Below are 24,930 nucleotides of genomic sequence, written 5' to 3'. Positions count from 1 at the left end.
CTGTCAAACTAAACAAAGAAATATGCACATACCACTTGCAGAGCAGGCTTGGAGAGAGAGATCAAGAGATCGCTTTTCTTGGTCCAACTTCAACCAAGTCCCTTATATATCCATATGCAACACAAATTGCAACATGTAAATTAACCAGGCGGCTTTCCAAAACTGCTATTGGCTATTTGTCATCAAGGAATATAATTATAGGATATCACAAATTGACCTGAAGAGATATTTTGTAAGAACAGTCATCTGTTTTTCCATCACAAAATGATGTATGTTAGATACAAAAGAAATACATTATGCAATACCAAGGGTGAGATTTAATCTTGCAAAACTCAGAATTGAAATCTTTGTTCACATAGTAACTCAACTCCCTTGTTACATTTTGAATATAGGCTGTCAATCTTGTATATCAGGGTGGCCAACCTGTGGCTCCGGAGCCACATGCGGCTCTTCAGAAGTTAATATGCGGCTCCTTGTGTAGGCACCGACTCCGGGGCTGCAGCTACAGGCGCCAACTTTCCAATGTGCCGGGGGGGTGCTCACTGCTCAACTCCTGCCCCTGCCACAGGCCCTGCCCCGACTCCACCCCTTTCTGCCCCCTCCGCGAGCCTACCATGCCCTTGCTCCTCCCTCCCCCCCAGATCCTCCTGCACGCCACGAAACAGCTGATTGGGAGGTGCGGGGAGGGAAGGGGAGGCGCTAATCGGTGGGACTGCTGGTGGGTGGGAGGCGCTGGGAGCGGGGTGGGGGAGCTGATGGGGGGCTGCCGGTGGGTGGGAGGCGCTGGGAGTGGGGTGGGGGAGCTGATGAGGGGCTGATGTGGCTCTTTGGCAATGAACATTGGTAAATTCTGGCTCCTTCTCAGGCTCAGGTTGGCCACCCCGGTGTATATATACAAGAAATGTGGTTGAGTTAGTTATAGAAAACGAAATTTAAAATGTCCTGAGTTCGGTATGATTAAAACCATTGTGAAAATTGGCTTTTTAAATTAAAAAAAGTAAGCAAGGGGTAAAAAGAAAAAAGTTCCAACAGAGAAAGAACGAAAGAAAATGAATGGGAGAAAGAAAGGGAGAACAGAAGAAATGAGCACGTAAACATAAAATGATAATGGGTAAAAATTTTGACATAAGTGGACTGATTCTTTATACCATCAGTTTTACACTGGTTTGACTCTACAGCATGGAATGAATATTACTCCCAATTTACACTAGTATAAGTCAATTGAGAACTGGGGCCATAACGCTTACATTAAGTACACATTAGTGACTAAAACAAAAATTGAGATTTCTGTAATAATTGTTGCAGTTCAAAAAATAAAGACCAGTGCACTTCAAAATGTTTGTTTACTGATTTAACAGGTCTAGCTCCAGAGCTGCTACACTGTGTAATTTGAAATTCTGCCGTGGAAGACCAAGATTGGGATTTTCCAATGCTCCTACATGACTTGCAGGAGCACCAGTCCAACTGAAAGTCAATGGAACTTGTGCTCCTAAATTTTCTAGCTACTTTTGAAAATCCCAACCTAAGTAACCTGATTGTATCTGGGGAACTCCATGGATGGTTTACAAAGGGGATGGAATTCATCTCCCATCTCAGAAAGAGGCTCTGGGGCATTAATTCAGCCCCCTTGGAAGATTTCTGGGCCACTACACACACACAATCACAGATCCAGTATTCCTAATCCTTGAATACCTTATATACTAGCCTACTGTGACCTAAGACATCTACAATCTCTGGCTGTACAAGGTTTACGTGGTCTAGGGGGGCCTTCAATAGCCTCCATACCAAGGATGAATTTCAGGCAGTTCAGCACACTGGTGCTCTTTATACCAGGGTATCTACATCCTACCCCTGCAGGGTCATCATCTGGGAGATCAAGGAGATTTGTAGAAGCAAAACCCTTGAGATTCTTGCCCCCTCACCATTACATAGAGAATAGATGGGGACAGAATAGTTGAAGCTGAACTTTAGGGTAACTGGGATTTGGTTTGCAAAAATGTATACATATGTTCTCTTCCATACTTTTCATTAACTCTTTCCCCACCCCCAAGCCTTCTCCTTTTGAAGATTGCTTTGAAAACGTAAGTCTATTTAAAATTTTAAATCAATCAGCAGGGCTGAGAGCTATCACAGCTTTTCCCTAGAGATCACTGGTTATCCGTGCCAGTGCTGGCCTTTCGGGTTTGTGAGGCCACTCACACACCACGGTGTACCTTAACTACCTAAGCTGCATCTCTCATTACTGGCAAAAGGTACAGGATTGAAATCATGCAGTAATATCAAGCTCTCATACCAAATATAGCTGAAGATACTACTTCAGAACTCCAAACTGGGGGTGGGGATTATACATACTACAGGGAGAAGTTAATACACAAAAATCCAATTTTAGGAAAAGAGAGAACATTTTGGATGGATCTGTCCACTTAAAAAACCCTACCCAGCTGGTTTGAAGATGCAATTTCAAGGATCTTGAACACCTTCAAGCCACCCATCCAGAGTAGACCGTTGTATTTAAAACAATCCTGAGACTACATGGACATTGTCAAAGACTTAATTTTACGTTTGCCTACCATTCTTCGTATGTGACAGGGTGCGGTCTGTCTTCTTAAGGCACTATTCAGATTTGGTTTTGTTTTCCTTAAGGATTCAGGTCACTCTCCTGTTCGGAGTTTCCTTGTTCAGTGTGGCATTGGTGTGAGTGAAATGGATCGGAATGAAGTGCGACAGGTGCAGCATCTTTCTTTTCTTCTCAGAGAGCCAACAAAAGTCAAATAGGCAAATGCATACACCTATGGACAAGTTATACTGATAATTACTAATGATTTGGAGAGACAGATGCAACACGTTAATAACTGAGAATCTGGAACACGGGAAACTATTTTTAAAGGGCCAGAATCCTCAATAGAATAGAGGCTTCCAGAAAGCACTGGTCTAGATTTGGCTAGTAAGCCAATAGTTTAAACTGGTACTGATAAATAAACTGGGGTTGTGTATTTTGTTTTGTCCTTTTCCCCAAGATGAGGATGACATGAAATTCTCCACCCACTTCCAGAATACCAGGGGGGGTTTGTTTGTATTTTAAGGAAAGAACAAACCAACTGAGCCACTCTCACCGTGCTATTACCTTAATGATATTCTTTTAATAGTTTTGTCCCCCACCTCTTTTGACAACATGGGAGCAAGAGGGAACCAATAGTTCTAAGGAAGCTAAAAGTTAACATGGCTTTCTCTCTCTCCTTATTGGTGACCCAGAATCACCAATGACAACACCACAGCTTTGAGTAGATGGCTTAAAACCTAAAACCGCACAATACCTTAATTAGAAACAGTTAATTTAAAGGCCAATCTAAAGTCTCAAAGTCCCTGATATCTAGAGCACACACCATTTAATATTTAAAAAAAAAAACACAGAACAAATAGAGGACAAGAGATAATTTACCTAGTTTTAGAAAAAACTTGGCCCAAACATCTAAAAGCCCGCAGGAAAAACAAAACTATTGCGAGTTGCTAAAATATATTGAAATACTTGGAGACGTGTATGTAGGACTAAATTGAAAAATGCATCCTTAGTGAATAAGATTCTTAATTTGTTTACTTTTTGCTTAAAATATTTTGTTTGTTCAAAGAGTAAGAGAAAATTACTTTGTTTTGAGAAAAAATAATTAACAAAAGAATTATAAAAGCAAGATGGAAGCCTTATAAAAAACGACAGTCAGGCCTAATCCTGCAATAAACTCAGTGCAAACAGATCCGTGTATCCATGGGCTAGTGGTTTCAATGGGACTCTATGTGGGGGCAGTGATTTGCCCACAAGAACTTGGTTGAGGGTGTGGTGCCTTACTTACAAGAACTGTCAGAGCTCATTACTACAGGAAATGACACCTGCCTCATCTAAAAGAAATGCCAGGGAAGCAACTCAGCCATAGGTGTGTCAGCTGTTCCTTATATAGAAACTAACTCCAGAAGTTACACAGTACATTTTCTTTACAGTGTTTCATTAGTGAGGAAATGACAGGTTGGCTGAGCAACTTCACTTGTAAATCACACACTATCAAGGACATTACTGAAAGTCACAATCAATGAACTTACTCCTGTGAGAGGCTGACCACCCTCAACCCTTTGACTTCAATAGAATATTAAAGAACCTAGAACCTTGCAGGAGACAGCCCTGTATTAAGGGCCAATAAAAGAACTGTTGGACCACCTACTAAATGATGCAATTCATAGTAGAAACAAAGTAATTCTCACCTGTATTAAGGGCCAATAAAAGAACAGTTGGATCACCTACTAAATGATGCAATTCATAATAGAAACAAATAAAAATACGAAGTAGTTCTCACCTACGTATTTGTCATCCCATTATTACTTTTACTGTGCCCAAGAGCATGTTAGAGGCTTTACAGAACACAGAGAAAGACAAGTCCTTCCTCTGGAAATCTTACAATCTTGAAGGGTAATAAACACAAAGGAGTGAAAGTAAGACATGATTAGATTTGCAACATCAAACAACTTTAACGGCTATGTATGCTTTTTAATAGTTCTGGGCTATTTTGGGTTTGTTTTTATATATAGCCCATATTTCAATCACTAATTCTTGGCAGATCAGCTCACTTTTTGTAAGCAATGCTGCAGAAGTTTGTTTTCAAAAGGGATTTAAAAAAGGCAAAAAATTGAGGCCCATGAATAGATTCCAGCAAAGCATTTCCACCTGGCTTGGAATCATAGCCGGCCAATCAGACAGGCAAGTCATTCTTCTACTTATTACCCAGAACCAAAATATAAATGCTTCTAAACTTGGCAGGATAAAAAACGATTTACTGGAGCTAAATATTTCATGCAAAAAACTACTGCAAAAATCAAACCATGAAAACTTCACACATCAGGTTTTATTTTACATTACAAAATGACTACATTTTCACACGAACCATGACTCTAAGAAACCTACTGAGAGTTTTACAGACTGCCAGGGCAGTAGTCAACATTTTACAAAAGATTCCTTGCAAGAGGGAGGACAGGGATTTTACAATAAAAGATCACCACAAGCAGCTGAGAAGCTTAGTTGTCAAGACCACTGCTAGTTCAGTCTTTAAAGTGTATTTACAAGGCACACACTAACAATAATTCTGTTTGCTAAAGTATCTTCTTAAAAACAGACTCTTTGGCCAAATATTTGAATTAAGCAAAATTAGTAGCAGTTGCGGATAAGGTGCTTTTACTTTTGAATACAGTTTTTTTTTTTTTTTTAAAATAAAGACTAAATATCAGTGCTGATTGCATTAATTTCTTTGGGATTTTTTCTTTTCCATAAATTTCCAGTTATGATCCCTATGAAAAGTAGAAGTCCGATTGTGCGGTTAGAGGTAAACTTCTTCCAACAGTCTTCAGGTTTGTGTATGTCCAAAGTGTAAATCTGTGGAAGTACAGTATAATGTTCTGTTATTATCTATAGTACCACAAGCACGCCAGACACTTCAGAGAAGAGACAGGTCCCTACTTCAAGGGACTCACAACGAGCTCCACACAGGCTAACTTCCGTGCCTGCACTGGATTAGATACAGACACAGAGGTCTGACTAAATGTGCTTGACAAATGGATGAAGATATACCAGAAAGGTACAGAGAATGAGTAACATGTATGGATTCTAAGGACCAGATTTTTAAAGGTATTTAAGCACCAAAAGATACAGACAACAGACGCATAGTGTATTATCTGTACCTTAAAAAATCTGTCTCAAAGATTCAATACAAACACACACGAGAGTTCACAGGAAAGGGGTTCTCAAATTGTCATCCACAGAAAACTCACAGGAGACCTGCAATAGCAGCTGGAAATAAGGATTAGCCAGCCTAGCTGCCTCCACTGGGGGCCACTGCTACTTAAAATGAGCTGCAGTGGGATGTTCAGGGTACAAAACAGGATGACGACCAAGCAACAGAGAAGCAAGTGCAAGATGGGGGCATGTGGGAAAAGAGATGAGAGGGGATTAAATGAATAGCAAAAGATGACTGCAATTAACTTTCTGAAAAAGGTCATAACAGCTACCAAACTAAAGAGAGTTGAATACCTAATTACCTTCCGAATATCACTTGTGTATGCACTTGCATGGGACAGGGATGAATGATCGGTTACGTTGTTCTTGATAACTGTTCTATACTCCCCTCCCCAGAGTCTTATGTTTTCATTCTCAAATAGCCAAGCCTACCTGGTCTGGAGAACAGAAGTTCTCATGCTGTGCCAACTCCCATGTAAGGGAATTCTGGCCATTCAATATTTGCACGATAAGAAAGAGGGAATTTAGTGCTCATGAAAGACGCCAGGCCAGCAGTCAGAGAGAATGAAATCTATCCATAGAGGACAGCACCTGTATCAGATGTGCGAGCTTCCCCAAATCACCCCAATGCACCTCACAACCCTGATGTGGGAGAGATCATAGATCAGACTCCATGCCAATTATATTCTTAACTACTAACAAGGCTGCAAGCTGGGATATGGACACTTCTCTATTACCAGGAACTACCTCTACACTTCTACTACCTCCAGTCTACTACTGAGACCACCGGTTCATTTTCTACAGACTACTTACCATCACTACAAACTAGGTCTGGATATGAACGGATGATTGAATTTAAAAATCAGAAATGTGAGTACATAAAAGTGAGTCCTAGCTGCTCATTCTATTGATTAAAGTAAGTTGGATTTTTACTACATTTTACTCATCAGATCACTAAAACCAATATAGGTATGAGACAGTGAACTGGATTGTTTCCTGGCACTTACACAGAATTGTTAACTAAATGACAATTGTAGGATATTGGCAGTTGGTGATAAAGTACGAGACAAAGGGAACCCAGACTGCCTTTCAGATCCCAGACTGAGTTTGCAGGGCTTGCAGTTAGAAAATATGTATTCATTTGTAAGCGGTGCCAATTTCACTGAGTTACTGGGAGACAAAACCAATGTCATTTTTCCATTGCTGTTTTTCAGAGCATAACCCCACTTAAAGATTCTGCATCCATTGCCAAGCCACTGGGCCATTTAGCCCCCACCCCATTAACCTTTATACACCTTTTAATTTAAGCGAATAATCCTAATGTATAGTAGAACCTCGGAGTAACCAACACCAGAGTTACAAACTGACCAGTCAACCACACACCTCATTTGGAACCAGAAGTACACAATCAGGCAGCAGCAGAGGAAAAGAAAAAAGCAAATACAGTACAGTATTAAATGCAAACTACTAAAAAAATAAAGGGGAAGCTGCATTTTTTTTCTGCATAAAAGTTTCAAAGCTGTATTAAGTCAATGTTCAGTTGTAAACTTTTGAAAGAACAACCATAACATTTTGTTCAGAGTTACAAACATTTCAGAGTAACAAACAACCTCCATTCCCGAGGTGTTTGAAACTCTGAGGTTCTACCCTATTATGTACCTATTGTACTCTAAGTTATGCATCCAAATGCCATGGTGATGGCTACAATAAACACATTAGGAGATGAGAAAAGGCTGCTATGTGCTTAGGTGTATAAAGACAGACCTGCCTGCAGCTATTATTGAAAAGCCTTCTTTTTGCTGCAGCAGTTTGAGACAAGATGGCTGAATATTTTACATAAACTGATACAGGATTTGGAATCTAGAGCTTCCACTTAGAAAAGAAGTACAAAAATCAGATCAAACCTGATGAGCTAAGTGAGCACCGATGGCAGCCACAGCTGTGTAATAGAGGAAAGTCTGATCACAGTTTATTCCTGCCACACTCAGACCCGCGAGCATTGCGACACTGAAGCCACTGAGCCACTGCTTTGTGTTTTCATTGAACAGTAGTGCTGTTGATTTCACACCAATGACCATGTCATCTCTTTTATCCTAGAATAAAGAACGTTATTAAAAAAAACATAATACCCCTAGCAATTCACAAGTTGAGAAGTCGTGGGTGGGGAAAGTAGTTTTAGGGATGTAATAGAAAAGGCTTTGCCTTAAGGCCAAGGTTTTTAAGAACAGGTGTCTAATGTTAGGCTCCTAAATCCATTTTTAGGCACTGAAATAAGCAGCCTGGTTCTCAAAACTGCTGAGTACTTGACTGCTGCTATTGACTGTGACATACCTAGGTATACACGGCACTTTAACAGTAAGGGCTCTACTCAGAGACGTTCATAAACTAATTTACACAGATAGTACAGTGAGCAGAAAAACATGCGATAATAGGGTAATTAGAGGGGTGAAAACTAGTGGATACGAGAAAAATCTCTTAAAAGCATTTCTAGGTTTTAAATCTTCTGATTGCAGTTGGAAGATTAGTAGTCCTATGCAAGTCCAAAGTAGTGAGTTTTATACATAAATACACACATAACTAACAATGAGGAAGTTAACAGTTAATGTTATTACTTCACCTGATGTGCATAGATGGTGTCATATATCAATGTCCACATAACTCCAGAGAAGTACAGAGGCAAACACACCGACCAATCACATGAACCTTTGATGGCAGACCACCCAAGTAAGGCTCCCCAATTAAATGTAAGTCCTGTAAGTAACAGACATAAGAAAAATATACAGAATTATAGGCTTCTAAAAATGTAAGAGTCAGGAACAATCTAAATTATATTTTTTAATCCACATTTGACACTCAAGCATCTGTGTGGTTTTTTGATTTTTAATCCCTACACACTTACAGGATGGGGGACTCTCTCCTGGGAAGCAGGGACTCTGAAAAAGATTTGGGAGTTGTGGGGATAGTCAGCTGAACATGAGCTCCCAGTGCAACACTGTGGCCCAAAGGTCTAGTGTAATCTCTGGATGCATAAACAGGGGAAATTTGAACAGGACTGGGGTGGTTATTTTACCTTTGTATTTGGCTCTGGTGCGACCACTGCTAGAGTATTGTGTCCAGTTGTGGTGCCCGCAATTCATAAAGGATGTTGATAAATTGGAGAAGGGGTTCAAAGAAGAGCCACAAGAATGATTAAAGGATTAGAAAACATGCGTTACAGTGACAAGCTAAATAGATTGAGCTCCTTGAGCCTAACAAAGAGAAGGGGCAACTTGCTTACAGTCTAGAGCAGTGGTTCTTAACCTGGGGTGCGAGATGCCCTTTCTGGGGGTTTGAGACATGCCAGATTTTTTCAGAAGGTAAATCAAAAACACAAATTAAGCACAGGCATGTAAGTATAACTACTTTGTTTCATCAACCCTATATATTTATTAACATTATACATTTTTAAACGATTACTGTAATATACAAACAAAAAATATATCTAGGTTTAAAGAACTGACCTACTTCAATGATTTTTGATAAGGGGTGCGAGAACATATTTTGAGAACCAAAGGGGTGCAGGCTGCAGTAAAGGTTAAGAACCACTGGTTTAGAGACATAAGGTAATATCTTTTATTGGACCAACTTCTGTTGGTGAGAGAGACAAGCTTCCTAGCTTACAAAGAGCTCTTCTTCACGTCTGGGAAACTTACTCAGAGCATCACAACTAAACATCACACATTGTCTCTCCCACCAACAAAAGCTGCTCCAGTAAAAGCCATCACCTCACCCACCTTGTCTGTCTAATCTCCTGGGACCAACACAGCTATAACAACATTGATTACAGTTTATAAGTACCCATGTGGGGAACAAGTTTTTGATAATAGGCTCTTCAATCTATCAGAGAAAGGTATAACTATTCAATGGCTGGAAGCTGATGCTAGACAAATTCAGACTGGAAATAATGGCGTAAATTTGTAACGGGTCATGGTGGATTTAACCAATCAAGGGTCATGGTGGATTCTCCCTCACTGGCAATTTTTAAATCAAGATTGGATATTTTTCCAGAAGACGAGCCCTAGAAATTATTTTGGGGAAGTTGTATGGCCTATGTTATACACAAGGTCAGACTAGATTATCACAATGGTCCATTCTGGTCTTGGAATCTATGAACCCAGAAACACTGAACTCATATATGCGGAAGGGGGAAAAGGGAAGATTATTCTATTATTTTCTCATGGGAAAAGAAAGGAGTTATATGAGAAAACAGGAGTGCTGATCATAGTAGGAAACACCACTCGTCTCCCTTCTACTAATCCCTGGGTTTCCATGCTCTTCTTGCACCTGCAGCAGAAGGAAAGTGACTAACATTCCAGTCTCTGAAATATTTGGTGAGAATGCACTGACGAGGATGCTGGCTAACTGCTACTATTAGGGACAGTAACAGAGAAACCATATGGTATCTGAAGAGCAGACAGCTGAGTTGTTATCAGTACATTGCACTGTGCAATGTTTTATTTTTTTACTTTTTTTTTTTCTTCTTTTTTAAAATTTCAAAAGAGTGGAGTGTTCAAACAAGAAGAAAAATAAGCCCAATAATATATCACATTGGGTTTGTAACATTTATATACAAATTTTCAATTGAGTAGCAATAAATCTAAGTACCTATATATTACACAGTATAAATAGCAACACATTCTTTCTCTAAATTATATTTAACAGACACACACACCCATCGTGCAAACAGCTGTACATGTGACTAGTCCTAATAAAGTCAGCAGAGATACCCATATATCTCAAGCTAAGCGTGTTCTTAAATGTCGGGCCTTAAGCTTAATATTTGTTAGCTCTAGAGAACTGTTAAAGAAGAAAAATGGAAGGAGAACAGAGCAGACACAACAGTGGTGGTTACTAAAGGTGGTAGATATTAAAAGCGGTTACTAAAAGTGGAAAAAATATGTGAAACAAAATTTAAAGGTAGGATACCAAACTGGGTCAAGCTGGAATACAGCGCAATGCATCTGTTTACCCCAGTTAATTTAAATGTTTAAGAGTGTAATACATGGTGAAATACATATTTAAGAAAGATTTCCAGAGGCTGGGAGAAAAATGTCCCACATCTCCCACTCGGTACTCAGGTGACAAACCGATTATTTCTCAACACCAGAGTGTGGGGAAAGGAGGAACTACATGAGGGAAAGAAACTCCATGTGTTTTACTATCTGTTTAAGAAATGTAGGACATACCAATGACCTTATTTGTAGTTTCAGGCAACTTCATTTGATATCGAAGTTCAACTATTAAGATTTTGCCAGAACACTAAAAAAAAAAAATTACATCTGAAAGAAGGGAAACTAGCAATTTTGAAGCTCACCCAAAACCAACTGTGGCCAATACGTGATTCTCTTCATCAGGGGATAAGTGATCACAAGAGACAGAGAGGCTGCTCCTAGGGCAATACTGTAATGAAAGAAGTTCATTATGAGACTTTATATGGTTTACTTTAAATAATTCTATTGTACTCTCATTATTCCCTAGTCTAAGAAACAATACTGTAGTATCAGAGGAATGATGCTGTAGTTAAGACTGAAAGTATTATTTTGTTCTAAAATCATGGATTTGGTTGCTGTCTCAAAAAACTGCCTTGTCTGTTGAAATTCATCATGCTTAGCTTTAGCCTGGTAGCGAAATAGTACAAGAATAAAAGGTCACACATACATTACCTATAGTAATTTAGACACAGAAGGACACACAAAGCCAAGCTAAGCTGTCCCCCAAGAAAAACGAAAGACTGAAAAGTTGAGATATCTCCAACAGCTATTGGTCGACTTGCTGTTCTTAAAACCTAAAGAAAGAATAGTTTCAATACTAAATCCAATATACTGAGTTAAAATACACATTATAGGCAAAACTCATATCTTAATGCAAAGTAAGGTGGGAAAATTAAGCCCACGAGTCAGGGAATTCAAAAGTTAAGGTTCCTACAGCAATATTACCTCTACCACATTTCACATCCTGTATATGGTACATATTTATGAATAAACATTAACACCTTCTACTAAAATATGGATCATTTTAAAAATGAAAGCAGGATTATGTGTAATGAGGATGAATTAGAGCTACTATAAAAAGTTTAGATTTAAATTTTATTATTTGTGTGCTCAGTGCAATATTGAGAAACTAACTTTTTGCACTGAATATCCCTATTTTAAGAGCAATTTTGTTCAAACATTCTAAGAGTTTCTGTACTAAGATGTCTGTAATAGGGGGGAAGATTCTAGGATTATAGAGTTACAGGCAACAGAGGGTCCTGTCTCCTTCTGTTGACTCATCCTGCATTAAATGCTTGAACCCTACATAAGGATGCTGTATAGTCATTCCTGATCATACTAGCAGATAGATTCAATTAGCTCCAAGCAGGATATAGAAGGCAAAGGAACCTCTTTCAGGGGCACAGAGGTGGGCAGGGAAAACTCTACGAGCAACCAAGTTTGGGAAGAAAGTTTAGGCTGAATTTACATTATCTAAATTAATAAAACCAAACCCCAGGGAAGGAGTAAGTTTTAGACTTTATACAGAACAGTTGTACTCTCAGAGCCAGGTAAGAATGCCACCTGCTTACAGCGCTCTAAAAATTTATCAAAAGTGTTGTTTGTGCACACTTTAACAATACTAAGCTATTTTCCTTTAAGTTTGGCTCAATTTTCCTCTCTCAGTTAAGACTACAATTATGCCAAGTTAGAAGTTTATAGATCTGCAGTTTAAGTGAGACACAATAAAAAATATTTTTGGGGCCATAGAAAGTATCATCTTCACCTTCGTGAAACTCAAAAATGGCTGCACTAATTTAACTCTAACATTCAAGAAAAATTCAGCTGTGGGTAAGACCAAGCAAGGGATGTTTTAGTCAGGAAATCAACAAAATGACCACTAACTAGACATACCACCACTAAAACACCCCCAACCCACCTCTCACGGATAGTTGTCTGAGGTTTTATTTGTAAAATAATTTTCTATATGAATTTTAAACTCCTTACTGTTACATTCTTGTCAATTTCATTTAAGTTCATTATTTTGTTGTATTTAGGCCCCAATTATGCAAGTGACTCCATAAGGGAAGCAGCTTTTATTACCACACACCAGGAACACAACAGTGTCAAATTATCCAATCTTCTCCTAGGGCTTGTCTACACTGGCACTTTACAACGCTGCAACTTTCTGCCTCAGGGGTGTGAAAAAACACCCCCCTGAGCGCTGCAAGTTTCAGTGCGATAGTGTAGACAGTGCAACAGTGCTGGTAGCTACTCCCCTCGTGGAGGTGGGAGACCTCTCCCCCAGCGCTATGCCATGACTATACAAGCCACGTTACAGCACTGTTGCATCAGCGCTTTAATGTTGCCAGTGAAGACGTGCCCTTAGTGTAAAATTACTGAGGAAACTGCAAGTTGGCATTACAAAAAGCTCATTCTTATTTGGGGTACATTACTATAGCCACCAGTTTAATTAAGAAAGAGAGTATAAAATTCACCTTTGGCAAAAATTTATACCTGAAAAGTTACAAAACGCAGCTAAAGAAATCCCTGATAATTCTTGGATAGATAACGGCTAACAAGGTTAAAAGAAGCATGTCAGTTGGTTTTGCTCAGTTTTTAGGAAAATATTACAAGAAGTGGATTTATGTTGATTAAGCTCTGATTACATTGCAACTATCTGATGTACCTTATCCTACATACAAATTATCTAGAAAACAAAGAACCACTACTGCATTACTACTTGTGGCTCTCTGTTATGCAAAAAAAGAAAGCACTTTTACCATTCAAAGATGAATGGTAAACATCATATTACTTAGTATATGCCTTCTGAACCAGGAGGGGGAAAAAAAAAAAAAAAAAAGGAGATTACTTGGAAGTAGTCTTCATTAGACAAGCCAGTATTTCTACCAGACAAACAACCAGTTTGTCTTGGTGAAAGACAGAAGAGGGCTTACTTCAATAAAAGGCCAGCAATTTACTTACTCATCAAACATTAAGAGGAGCCTGTCTGTTCTTTTCAAGTCCATGGGGCTTTCTCTACCTTTTTGTCATAGTCCCGATCCCACATGTCATTAATTGTACAGCCTGCTCCACGCATCAGGACCGCTCCAGTACCAAAGAGTGACAGCATATACCAGTCTGGAAAACAGCCTGGCTCTGCTGCCAAGCCTATACTCCATGTGCATGGCAAATACAACAGCCACGTTCCTAGAAAAGTGAATTTGAAAGAGATTAGAAAAAGAGAAATTATAAATGGAATTACTCTTTAGCATGCCATAAAAGGTAAATAAGTGTTGAATTACTAATTAAAAACTTCTAAAACTGCAACACCAAAGCTGAGAGACAGCTAAGATGGTTATCTATGCAAGGTGCTGCAGTTCCACAATTTGATTCTGCTCCTTTACTTTTCTTTTTCTTCTTCTTCTTGATTGAAATGTTGAATATAAAGACACTTTGTCTATTTTCCCAGTAAAAACAGAAAAATGAACCATGGAGGGAATGCAGTGTTTGAACAGTAGCTATAAAATCAGCCATTACAGAGAACATAAGATGCGACACATATTAGTTTGGTAAGCCACCTTGTTCCACATATCTATCCAGACCAAATATTTAACTACCTTTACAATTATTCACATGGACATATTCCAAAATGGATTTGTCTCCTGAGTTTATATGAATTGTCTAGCCAATCTGTAAAATATTTTATGTTCCAAATGTCACATGACCTGCTGACTAATTGACTGTCTAACCTGAATAAGCAAATTGCAATCCTTCTATCAAGAATAGAGGATACTGGATTTCTGTCTTATTACAACAATCTATAAAACAACCCCTCTCCCCCGCCGCCATCCATCCCTCTTTCTTTCCCCCTGTGACTGGAAGGGTGTTAACGGGCCATTTCACCTTAAAAGGTCCCTTGAAATGTGCGTTAACGTCTTAGGCTATGTCTACACTACGGACCTTACAGCGACACAGCTGTACGGTCTCCCGTGTAGCCATTCTCCTGCCAGCAAAATTAAGTTACCCCTAACAAGCTGCAGTAGCTATGTTAGCAGGAGAGTGTCTCCCGCTGACATAGCGCTGTTCACACCAGCGCTTTTGTTGGTGAAACTTGTGTCTATCGGGGGTGTTTTTTCACACCCCTGACTGACACAAATGCTAGTGTAGACATAGCCTTAGTCTAAACTTGTGAGCAAGTTTCCCAGACCTGAAGCAGAGCTCTGTGTAAGGGCAGGTCTACATTACAGACCTATATTGGTATAACTACATTGCTCAGGTGTGTGAAAAATCCACCTAATCACCCGTGTAGATAGCAGTATGTCAACAAGAGAGCTTCTCCCGTCAACATAGCTACCACCTCTTGGGGAGGTGGATTAACTACCGCGACGGGAGAGGCTTCCACATGACAATCATAGACATAAAATATCCCAGGGCACTATATACAAGTGTAGAGATTTGCCTTACTGTCCTTGATAAACATTTCTCTCTCCCATAATTGTACAGTATTGTTGGGCACCAAACTGTCAGCACCTGATCGTTTGAGTGGTGCTGTACTAGATCACCTGTAAACCAGTTAATCAATCCTTTTGTCCTGAATGATCCTTAAGTGTTTTATATTACTCAACTTCTGTTGCATGAAGTATTATTATAACATGATTTTTGTAAAACAAACACTGGAATTTCTTTTGTAAAGAAAAGTGCTCTCAAACTCAAAAGGCAGTTTGTACTTAATGTCTTTTTTGTGGCTCTTTTGTGGCTCAAACAACAAGGAGTTTTAGATTGTGGTAGGACGAATGATGGTTTTGAAAGTTGTACACTAAAAAAATGATCAGGGACTGTACAGACTAGACACAGGTATTACTGTAGATAGTTTAACTTTGCGGCAGACAGACAATCCAACTGTCTCTTGGCAGGTGAATGCTGCTGAAATCCATTTTTATAGCAACCCTTTGCATTTATATGACCTCTCCCCCCTGAAGGCCCCAGTATTTGCAGCAGCCTTCATGGAGTTTATCCTCACAACATCCCCATGAGTCAGAGGCACATCACTCCCCAAGGAGAGGGAACCAGGGCCTGCTGTAGAACATAGGAATGGCCACACTGGGTCAGACCAATTCTCCATCTAGCCCAACATCCTGTGGCCTGATCATGGCCAACGCCAGGTGCTTCAGAGGGCATGAATGAGCAGCAATCATCCACTGAGCCACCCGCGTTGTCCAGGGCCGGCTCCTGGTAATCGGGGGCTTGCCACAACTGCGGACAGCGCTTGCGCCTGGCTGTTCAGCACCTTGGAGAGCCGGGCCCGCAGGCTAACGCGGAGCAAAGGGCTGAACCCGGGGTCCCAGCCCGCACGCGGGGGCGGCTCTCTGCCCCGCCCCGGCACGCCCGACGGCGCTAGCCCAGGCCTCCAGCCCCGCAGCGACTCACCGATGGGCTTGTCCAGCCTCATGAGCCGCAGGTAGGGCTGCAGGGGGCCGGGGGCCGAGCTCACCAGCCCCGCCGCGGAGAAGCTCAGCGGCCGCCTCCCGCTCCCCGCCTCCCCCGCAAGGCCCAGCGGCGATCCGGGGGCGCCGTGGGTCGGGACAGCGAGCGCGGCGGCGGGGCGGGCGCAGCCGGCTCGGAGGAGGCGGAGGAGACAGCGGGGCCCGGCGGCAGTTCCGGGGGCCCGGCAGAGCCGCGCTACCAGAGCCGCCATGCTTCCCACTTCCGGCGGCAGGGCGCGCGCAGCCTGATGACGTCAGGTGTCGAAGCGCTCCCTCTCGGCTTCCGTCCCGCCGTGAAGTTCTGCGCGTGCGCAGCCCTTTCCCTCGCTGCTGCCCGTGGCTTCCCCTCCCGAAGGGCGCGAAGAAGTTCAGTCACTTCGCCTCAGGCTTCTGAGCCACCCCCGCGGGGCTCGTGAGGGGGGCACGGCTACGGTTTCGGCGATGCCTCTCACCGTGGCCATGGCCCCCCGCACGTTGTGGGTGGTTCGCGCGGGCGGTGGGCGCAAAGCACTGGCCACGCGATGCCGCATCCCTCCCCCGCCGCCTGCCCAGGCCGCCAGCTGTTCTCAGTGTCTCCTCCACAGTGCTGGGGGAAAGCCCGTAGAGCCCCCAGCCCCGGCCTACAGGAAATACCCGCCTTCAACAACGCGTGGGGACTTCGCACCTTCTGATGGCGGAGCCCTCGGCCCCTTGGCCATTTTCTCCCCACACCCCTCCAAGCCAGGACCTGGCGTGTGCCCTGAGAGCTGGGGTGCCTGCGCGTTGCCTGGATTGCAAGAGCTGGCCCTGTATGGAGATCCCCGGCAATTAGTAACAGGGCAGTAAGGTCACCAGTGGGCAGCACTCAATTCCTGCTCCCTGGGGGGGAGCTGAACCTTTATCTCCCCGCTATGCACAATGCTGTTTGTTTCCTTCATCTCTGATCTGGATTTTCCCCTGCCATTGCCCTGAATTCTTGGTGTCTCATCCTATGAACTTCCAGGAGTGAAACCCTCTGTCGCTGGCAAAGCCTATGGCTGTGCCCACCACTCATTTCCATTTCTCTAGGGCAGGACAACAAGCTTCTCTCAGTTCTTAAGCCACCCCTTCCTTCTGTTATAAGTTTGATTCCCAAAAGCCTCCTGGCTACCATTAATCTTTTCAAACCAACGGTCACTTCTTAACCATCTCCTTTCCTCTTACTAATTAGGGTCACCACCTCTGAGATGCAGAGAAACTGGCCACTGCCCTGCCTATCACCGGCCAGACCTCCTTTCCCCTCTCTGGCATTCATGAACACACACCAGCCCAATCTTCCTTTTCCCTTCTTAGGTGCCCACCCCCAGACTGACCCCCAGCCCATAAGCCCCTACATCCATACCTTCCCAGGAGCCCCTGCCACCCCCACCCTGGTCCCCACTGTTTCCTGCTGTGTAATAGCAAGCCTTGGGTCCATCTGTCCTGCTTCCCAATCCCATCTTTCTCACTTCCCAGTGCCAGGAGGAGCAGGAGCCTCAGCCACCACGGTTTGGGCATACTGAGGGACCAGCGCACAGAGCAGGACCTCGATGTGGCACTCCCAGCCATGTGACGTATGTGGTAGTTAGAAGTTTGCAGCACAGCCAGTTGTGCTGCTGCATGTGTTGAATAGCTGACAGATGAGAGAGAAAAAACAAAAACATGGCAACCAGCAAGGCAATAGAAAAACCATCCAAGCCAGTCAGAAACTGGCTAGGTAGCAACCCTGTTACTAATATAACACATAATTACTTATGGAATAACAACTGCCAACACTTGGAAAGAACCTTCCACCTGAAGAACTAGAAGTACTTCACAAACAGTGAGTAAGGCTCACACCAACCCTGTTGGGTAATTATACATCATTATCACAGTTTATAGATGGGGAAATAGAAGCACAGATTAAGGCTGGGATTCACAATGGTACTTAGGTGTTGCAACACTGAGGGTCATGGTGCCTAGAAAGTCCCAGGAACAACACTGCAGTCCACCATGAAGACTTAGGTGCCTAAGCTCCTTATAGAATGAATAGGGAGAGGTAGGTGCCTAAGGATGCAATTCACAATAGCCAGCATGCTAGGTGGGGAGCTGGCAAACTAGCCAATGGGAGATGTCAACCTGAGTGGTGTTGGAGATAGATGGCTAAATCCTGGCTATAAAGAGGCATCTCCCTCTATTTAGCAAGCCACAAACAGGAAACAGCTGCCTGGAGTCAGGCAGGTTAGGCACCTCTTGTGGGATCTGCCTTGCTTCACACAAAACAGCCAGAGAAGGAGGTGGTAGTGCTCACCTTATTACTTTTAGCCCAGTGGTTGGAGTACTCACCTGGGATGTGGGAAACCCAGTTTCAAGTTCCCCCTCTGTGCCACTGGGGGAGAAAGGATTTGAATAGGGGTCTCCCACCTCTCATAGGAGAGCTCTAACTGCTGAGCTGTGGGATATTATGATGTGGGGCTCCCTCAATCTCTCCTGCTGAAGGTGCTCCACTGTGGATTAAATAATGAAAGAGTGATTGGAGCAGATGGACTGGATTCAGGGTCTCCCCTCTTCCAGGTGGGTGCCCTACCCACGGAGTCATTCCCCCTCTCTCTCTGGCCTCTGACTATTCCACTGTTGTAAATACTTAAACAGTCATGTGGCCCAAGAGGCAGGGGAATGAATGACTGTAGCCCAGTGGGTAGGGCACCCACCTGCGGGTTTAGGTCATTTAATCTTAGAAACTTCTCTTGAAGTTTGAAGCACAGCAATTAAAAAAAAGAGGGTGGGGCAGGGTATTGTGTATTCTTCTACAGCCCCAGAAAGCTGCTCGCCCCCAACCATTTGTGCCTAAAGCCCTTCACCAACCCCCCCCATCCTTAAATAATTCCCCTCACCCAAGGTATATATTGGAAGATGAAGCTCTTTCTCTTCCCATCCCTAAGCAGATTTCACTAAGTATTGCCTTCCTCACATCTCCATCAAGAGCAGTTGTTGTAGGCTGGCCTATTTTCTTATTAGGAGAAAATACAGAGATCCAAGGAGTGATCTCTCTAACAAAGTACAAACAGTTAAATTGGTATAAGGACTAAATCAGTGGAAAAACAAATTTAGGCCTAGTCTACACTAGAAAATTAGGTCAGCATAACTGCGTCGTCACACAGGGGTGTGAAAAATCCACACCCCTGAGCAGCATAGTTAAACTGACCTAAGTCCCGGTGGAAACAGCACTAGGTGAATGGACAAATTCTTCTGTTGACCTAGCTAACACCTCTCAAGGAGATGGATTACCTATGCCGATGGAGACCCCTCCTGTCAGCGTAGGTAGTGTCTACACTGAAGTGCTAACGTGCTTTAGCTTTATTTTTCTTGTAACCATTTCTGACTTTAATGCCTCATTACTTGTACTCACTTGAAATCCATCTCTTGTAGTTAAATAAATCTGTTTTATTCTTTAATTAAAACTAATCCAGTGTTGTGAATTGTTTGGGTAACTTAATTTAAGGTAGCATTGTTGGGTACTTACCCTTTAGAGGGGGCAACGGAGCTAGTATATCTGGATTGTCCAGGAGAGGTCTGGACACTGCAAAACACCTATTTGGGGGGGAGAGGAGGGGGAGGAATTCAGGATGGGGAGTGCGTTGGGGTCACGTTGAAAATAGTAACCAACGCTGCTGGAAGACAGTGTGTGGCTGGTGCCTGCTGACAGGCTGCTGGGGTCAGAGCTGCTGGGCCAGTGCTGTGGCTTTACACAGACTCAGGGTGCAACCTGTATACTGGCAAGCTAATTGTGAGCAACCCAAGTTGTAAGCTATAATTGTGAAGCACCCAAGGTTGTGTTGCAGGAGTGACTCAGCTCCTTACTGGTCTGGATTGCACCCCAGAATATCATATACGTTCCCCACTGCAGAGCTAGGGACATCAAACAGCGACAGATATTTTAACAACAAAACTTGGACTCCGTGTGTTTTAAAGTTTCTTCTAGCTAAAAAGAAAAGGCCATGAATATTTTTCAGGTCCTAAATTAGCCTGATGGTTTCTCTCTGTATTAATGACTTGACATTTTAATATTTTGATTTTAACTTTAGTTCATATTATTTTCCTCTGTAGGCCTGGACTTTAATTTCAGTCAGTTTCTATATCCACTGTAATATTTTCACATATTACAAATCTCTAAATTGCATTTTTTTAAAAAGTAATTCTAAAAATGGCATGGGGGGAGACAATGTTACTGTTCATGATGTCTCAATTTCCACATAAGATAGACTCAGTCTACAAAAACAAAGGCTATTTCTTTCTAACTAAATGCAAACCCTGAAAATAGTCAAGCTGGGTTCTTTCCTTCTTGCTCACCTCTGTCATGGAAGTTTCTGCAGGCCAAATTGTCTTCTGACATCTCTTCAACCCTGGTGTAGTCTTTGAATTTGCACAGGTGTAACTGATTGGAACTGTTCATCAAGGCATAATATCTCAGAGCTGTTGGCCCCAGCAGGACGAGAGGGAGTAAAAAGCAATACAAATGTACTTAAAGTCAGCAGATATGACTGTCTACACAGAAAGAGCTGCATTTTTGTTGTACAAAGTAGTGCTATTTTTACATTGTGTTTCAGATAGAACTTCTGAGACCACACCTAGTATATTGTGTTCAGTTCTGGGCTACTCAGCACCAGAAACACTTAAGCAAATTGCAGTGAGTTCAGCAAAGAGCAATTAATTAGGGAACTGGAAAGATTGACTATAAGGAAAAGTTAGTTATAAGTGTTGACTAAGAGGGTGGACATGATAGTTATCTATAATTGATATGAGTAAAAAGTCAGTAAGAGGAAACCTTTAAGGGCAAGAAACAAAATAACCCAAAGGTAGTTAAAGGAACTTAAGAAAATGAAAATTTAGCTGAATATTAAGAAAAACTTCCTGACTCTGAGATCTGTTGGACTGTGGAATAGTCCCCCAAAGATTGAACAAAACAACAGAGTATACAATATAGAGAACAATCATGTATTAACTGGAGGATGGACTAAATAACCTAATAGGTCTTTTCCATCTCTAATTTCTATGAACTAATATTTAAGTTTACATCTACTTCCAATACATTTTCTCTTACAAAAAATCCATGCTTTTTGTGTGTGGATCTTTGTGCCTTTGCTGTTTATCTACCAACTCCCACCAAAGATAAAATCTCATTTCAACTTTTCTGCTAAGTACATTTGGCAACATAAATTAAAAATAATTGGATTTATAAATTAAAATGTAAAGAACTTTAAGTTCTTTAATTACAGTACTTCACTTCAGCTATTTATCAAAGTCTCTTCTTACTGCTTAATTTAGTAGTACTAATACTACCTGATATTGTTTATGAAATTTTTATATATGCTGGCTTTGATGCCTAATAGATTTAAATCTTATTTTACAGATTATATGTGATAAACATTTTTCACATGTATGATTTGGATGTGGGCTGTCACAGCTCTATCTTGGTATTTTACTAATCTCCATTTACAATTTACGATCTCCCATTACAATCTGCATTCAGATTACAAAGAACATCATCAGCATTGCCAGATCTTGTGATATTTCACATATTTTAAAGTCCCAGCTCCTGGAGGCAACTAATTACGTGAGGATCTCAGTTTCTTTTAAAAAAGTAAGTTTCAACTTCCCTGGTGGAGGAGAAAAGCCTGAATAAATCACCTGTGTGCACTCTAAAGGCTCAATAACCGGAAGGCAAAATAAAAAACAAACTTAAAAAAAAACCTCATGATTTTTGAGGCCTTACTCCTGATTCTTGAATGCTTGGGCTTGACAGTACTGCACTAGAAATACAGAGAGCACTTGTTATGAATTGAGATGAACTTTGTAGCATAGTTTAAGTAATTGCTCCCTCTGGTGGCTAGTGTCACACTATAAATGTATAGATTTGTTTTTTAACCAAAATCTCTGTGTAGCTCATTGAGCAAGGTGCCTGCCTGATTTGGATACGAAAGCACTTTACAGTTAACATTTTTGTCATGGGTGCGTTTTCATTGCAAAAGTTGTACTATGAATATATTACACATGGAGAGCTCCTTTCACCCAAGTACTTCTCATTGTTTTTACAAAAGTAGGGAAATATTTATTTTCTTCTGCAAAGAGAGAGGCTGACCACAGAAAGGTTAAGTAAATTGTTCAAGGCTACACAGTGAGTGGCAGAAGCAAGAATAGAACTCAGGTCTCGACGGCCATTGTGGTGACAAAGCCACTAGACAATTGCTATCTTGCCATTACTACCCATTGCCTCTGCAGCTATTCTGGACACCTATTTTTGTAGACATTGTCTTCTTACCCCCAAACAAATGGGTTGAGTCCATTCTCGTACTATGCAAGAGGTTTATATGCTGATTTAGCTAGAGTCATTTATGACAGGAGGCCTCTTACAAAAGAAGCTTCAGGTGACTGTGCAGTATCAGGAATCCAATCATCATGACTCTGTGACCTCTGTATTTCCCCAGGAGGCTAAGTGGTGTCTCATGCCACAGCCTCCCTCCCTTTCAGTGTGACAGACTTGATAGAAGCTCTACAAACTTAACTTTAAATCCATTGAAATTATCCTAAGAGGAAGAACTGGAAACATAGAAAAACAGTACGGTTCAGGGTGTCCCCCAGTTTATTCCATTCATTGTTCAGCTGTAGAATAGTAACATCTTGTAAAGAACACTGTGATTCACAGGGGAACCCACAGTTGCTGACCACTGGTAGAATGAACATCCATTTATAGCAAAGTGAAATGAAAGTCTTCAATCACAAGCCTAGTTACAGTGTAATTCTATGGTAAAAAAGATGGTACTATGAGTTCCATTGTTATCCAGTATGTAGGTATAATGGATATTTTAAAAAAGGATTGATATCTCTAATGATCCACTATTAATCATGTGGAGTTATTATTACTGCATCCAGTCAACATGTACATTAGATGTTACAGGCCTGCTGAATCCTTTTCATAATCAGAGAAGCAGCATTTATATGACAAAAACCTGCTTTGCTCCAATTTAAATCAATGGTCAAACTCCTATTGATTTCAGTGATAGCAGTAGTAGACCATGTGTGTGTTTATATGCATAAAATATTGCAGTGCAGAAACAAAGCTGCAGTAAATCTGGGCTCAATAATCAAAGTTCTACTTTGTCACAGAATGCAACTTCTCACAAAGATTCCACAAATATGAAAATTTCCTCAAGGATGGATATTAGTCACAAGTACACTTAGAGCTCTACACCCTCAAATGGATTACATATCAACGCAATGATAGGGTGGAGGCAGACACTCGCAATCGCTATAATTAGTCTCCACAAAATAATTGCACAAGGAGTTTGCGTACAAGTGCTTTAGATTTTCTGTTTGTCATCCTTTCTCCCTTCCTAATTGCTAGTCATATTTCCGGCAATAATCATTGTCTGTTCTTGTAGTGCAGTTTTGTTTGTGCTGTACATTTTGATTTGTGTATATCGTTGAGTTTCAGGATATGTCTGAAGATTTATTTTTTGAAACTGCGGAAATGATTTGTAAAAAAGCCAAAAGATTAGCACTTTGTTTATCCTATAGTCCCAATCCTGCAAACACATACTAAAATGTTTGCGGGATTGGAACCTAAATTAACACACATTAAATTAATTGTCCAATTAAATTTTTTTAGATTAACAATTTACTTAAAGCATTATTTCAGATAGAGCACCATTTAAATAGCATGCATTTTTAAAAAATCCCTTTAATAGTTAAGGGTTTTTTCCTGCTTCCCTTTTAATGTTTAGATGGGCCTTTTGGATAGTCCAGAGAGCAAAACTAAAAATACTCCAGTTCACTTTTTTCTCTCTGCTCATACTATGACAGATTGATAATAGTCTGGCCAAACTTTATGGAAGTAAGATAAATTTACTGAATTAAGTTATAACATATTGAATTAGGTTTAATATCCTTGTGGCCTGTTGTATTAAATAGCAGTTGCGTATGTTATTGGAATTGTATATAACTCCTCTAGGAGGTGAGGGACGCTAATCACATTTCTGCAGTTATCAGCCCTTTGACGCCACCCTCTGGAGAGATGAGCAGAATCCAGTCTGAAACTAGTTCAGACTGGATTCTCTGGGGACCAACAGAAAAAGAAAGGATTTTTGGATAAATAGCCTGATTTTAAACAGGTTTAGGACCTTCTTCCTGCTGCGGCAAACGAACTGGACCCCCTAGTTCGTGGAGGGTCCCAATCCTTAGGGAGGGGTAGAAGGAGTTGGCCTACTGAGGCCCCAAAAGACTGAATGCTTGTTCTGAGCTGAAACTGACAAACTTGAAACTACAATGAAACTCCTTGGGTGGTGTTTTGAAGGACTGCTCCTGCCAAAGCCCACAATAGGGTTGGAGTGATCTCTGGCACAGGCGCCGACTCTGGGGTGCTCTGGGGCTGGAGCATCCACGGGGAAAAATGGTGGGTGCTGAGCACCTACCAGCAGCCCCCCTTTTCCCCCAGCACCTCTCCCTCCCTTCCACCTGCTGCGATCAGCTTTTTCATTGCATGCAGGAGGCTCTGGGGAGGAGCGAGGACACGGCGTGCTCGGGGGAGGGGGTGGAAAGGGGCAGGATGGGGCCTGGGGCAGAGCTGGGGGTCGAGCACACCCCAGCACATTGGAAAGTCAGCTCCTGTGATCTCTGGTAAGCTTATTGGCAT

The 24,930-nt window shown here is 41.6% G+C and overlaps 1 protein-coding gene across 1 annotated transcript; it reads right to left on the bottom strand.

Annotated features, from left to right (window-relative positions):
* Positions 1 to 4,867: 4,867 nt before the first annotated feature.
* On the bottom strand, positions 4,868 to 16,477 carry COQ2 (coenzyme Q2, polyprenyltransferase). Its single transcript, XM_065405190.1, has 7 exons — positions 16,210 to 16,477; positions 13,823 to 13,989; positions 11,473 to 11,594; positions 11,124 to 11,209; positions 8,388 to 8,521; positions 7,675 to 7,863; positions 4,868 to 5,410 (listed from the first exon to the last, which is right to left on the bottom strand). Exons 1-7 carry the CDS (start codon positions 16,475 to 16,477, stop codon positions 5,255 to 5,257), a joined length of 1,122 nt encoding a protein of 373 aa, XP_065261262.1. The 3' UTR covers positions 4,868 to 5,254.
* Between the last annotated feature and the right edge of the window lie 8,453 nt (positions 16,478 to 24,930).

This window comes from Emys orbicularis, chromosome 5 (assembly GCF_028017835.1).
Source record: "Emys orbicularis isolate rEmyOrb1 chromosome 5, rEmyOrb1.hap1, whole genome shotgun sequence".
Lineage (NCBI taxonomy): Eukaryota > Metazoa > Chordata > Testudines > Emydidae > Emys > Emys orbicularis.
The sequence above is the reverse complement of the archived record's forward strand: the minus strand, read 5'-3'. Positions and strand labels throughout refer to the sequence as shown.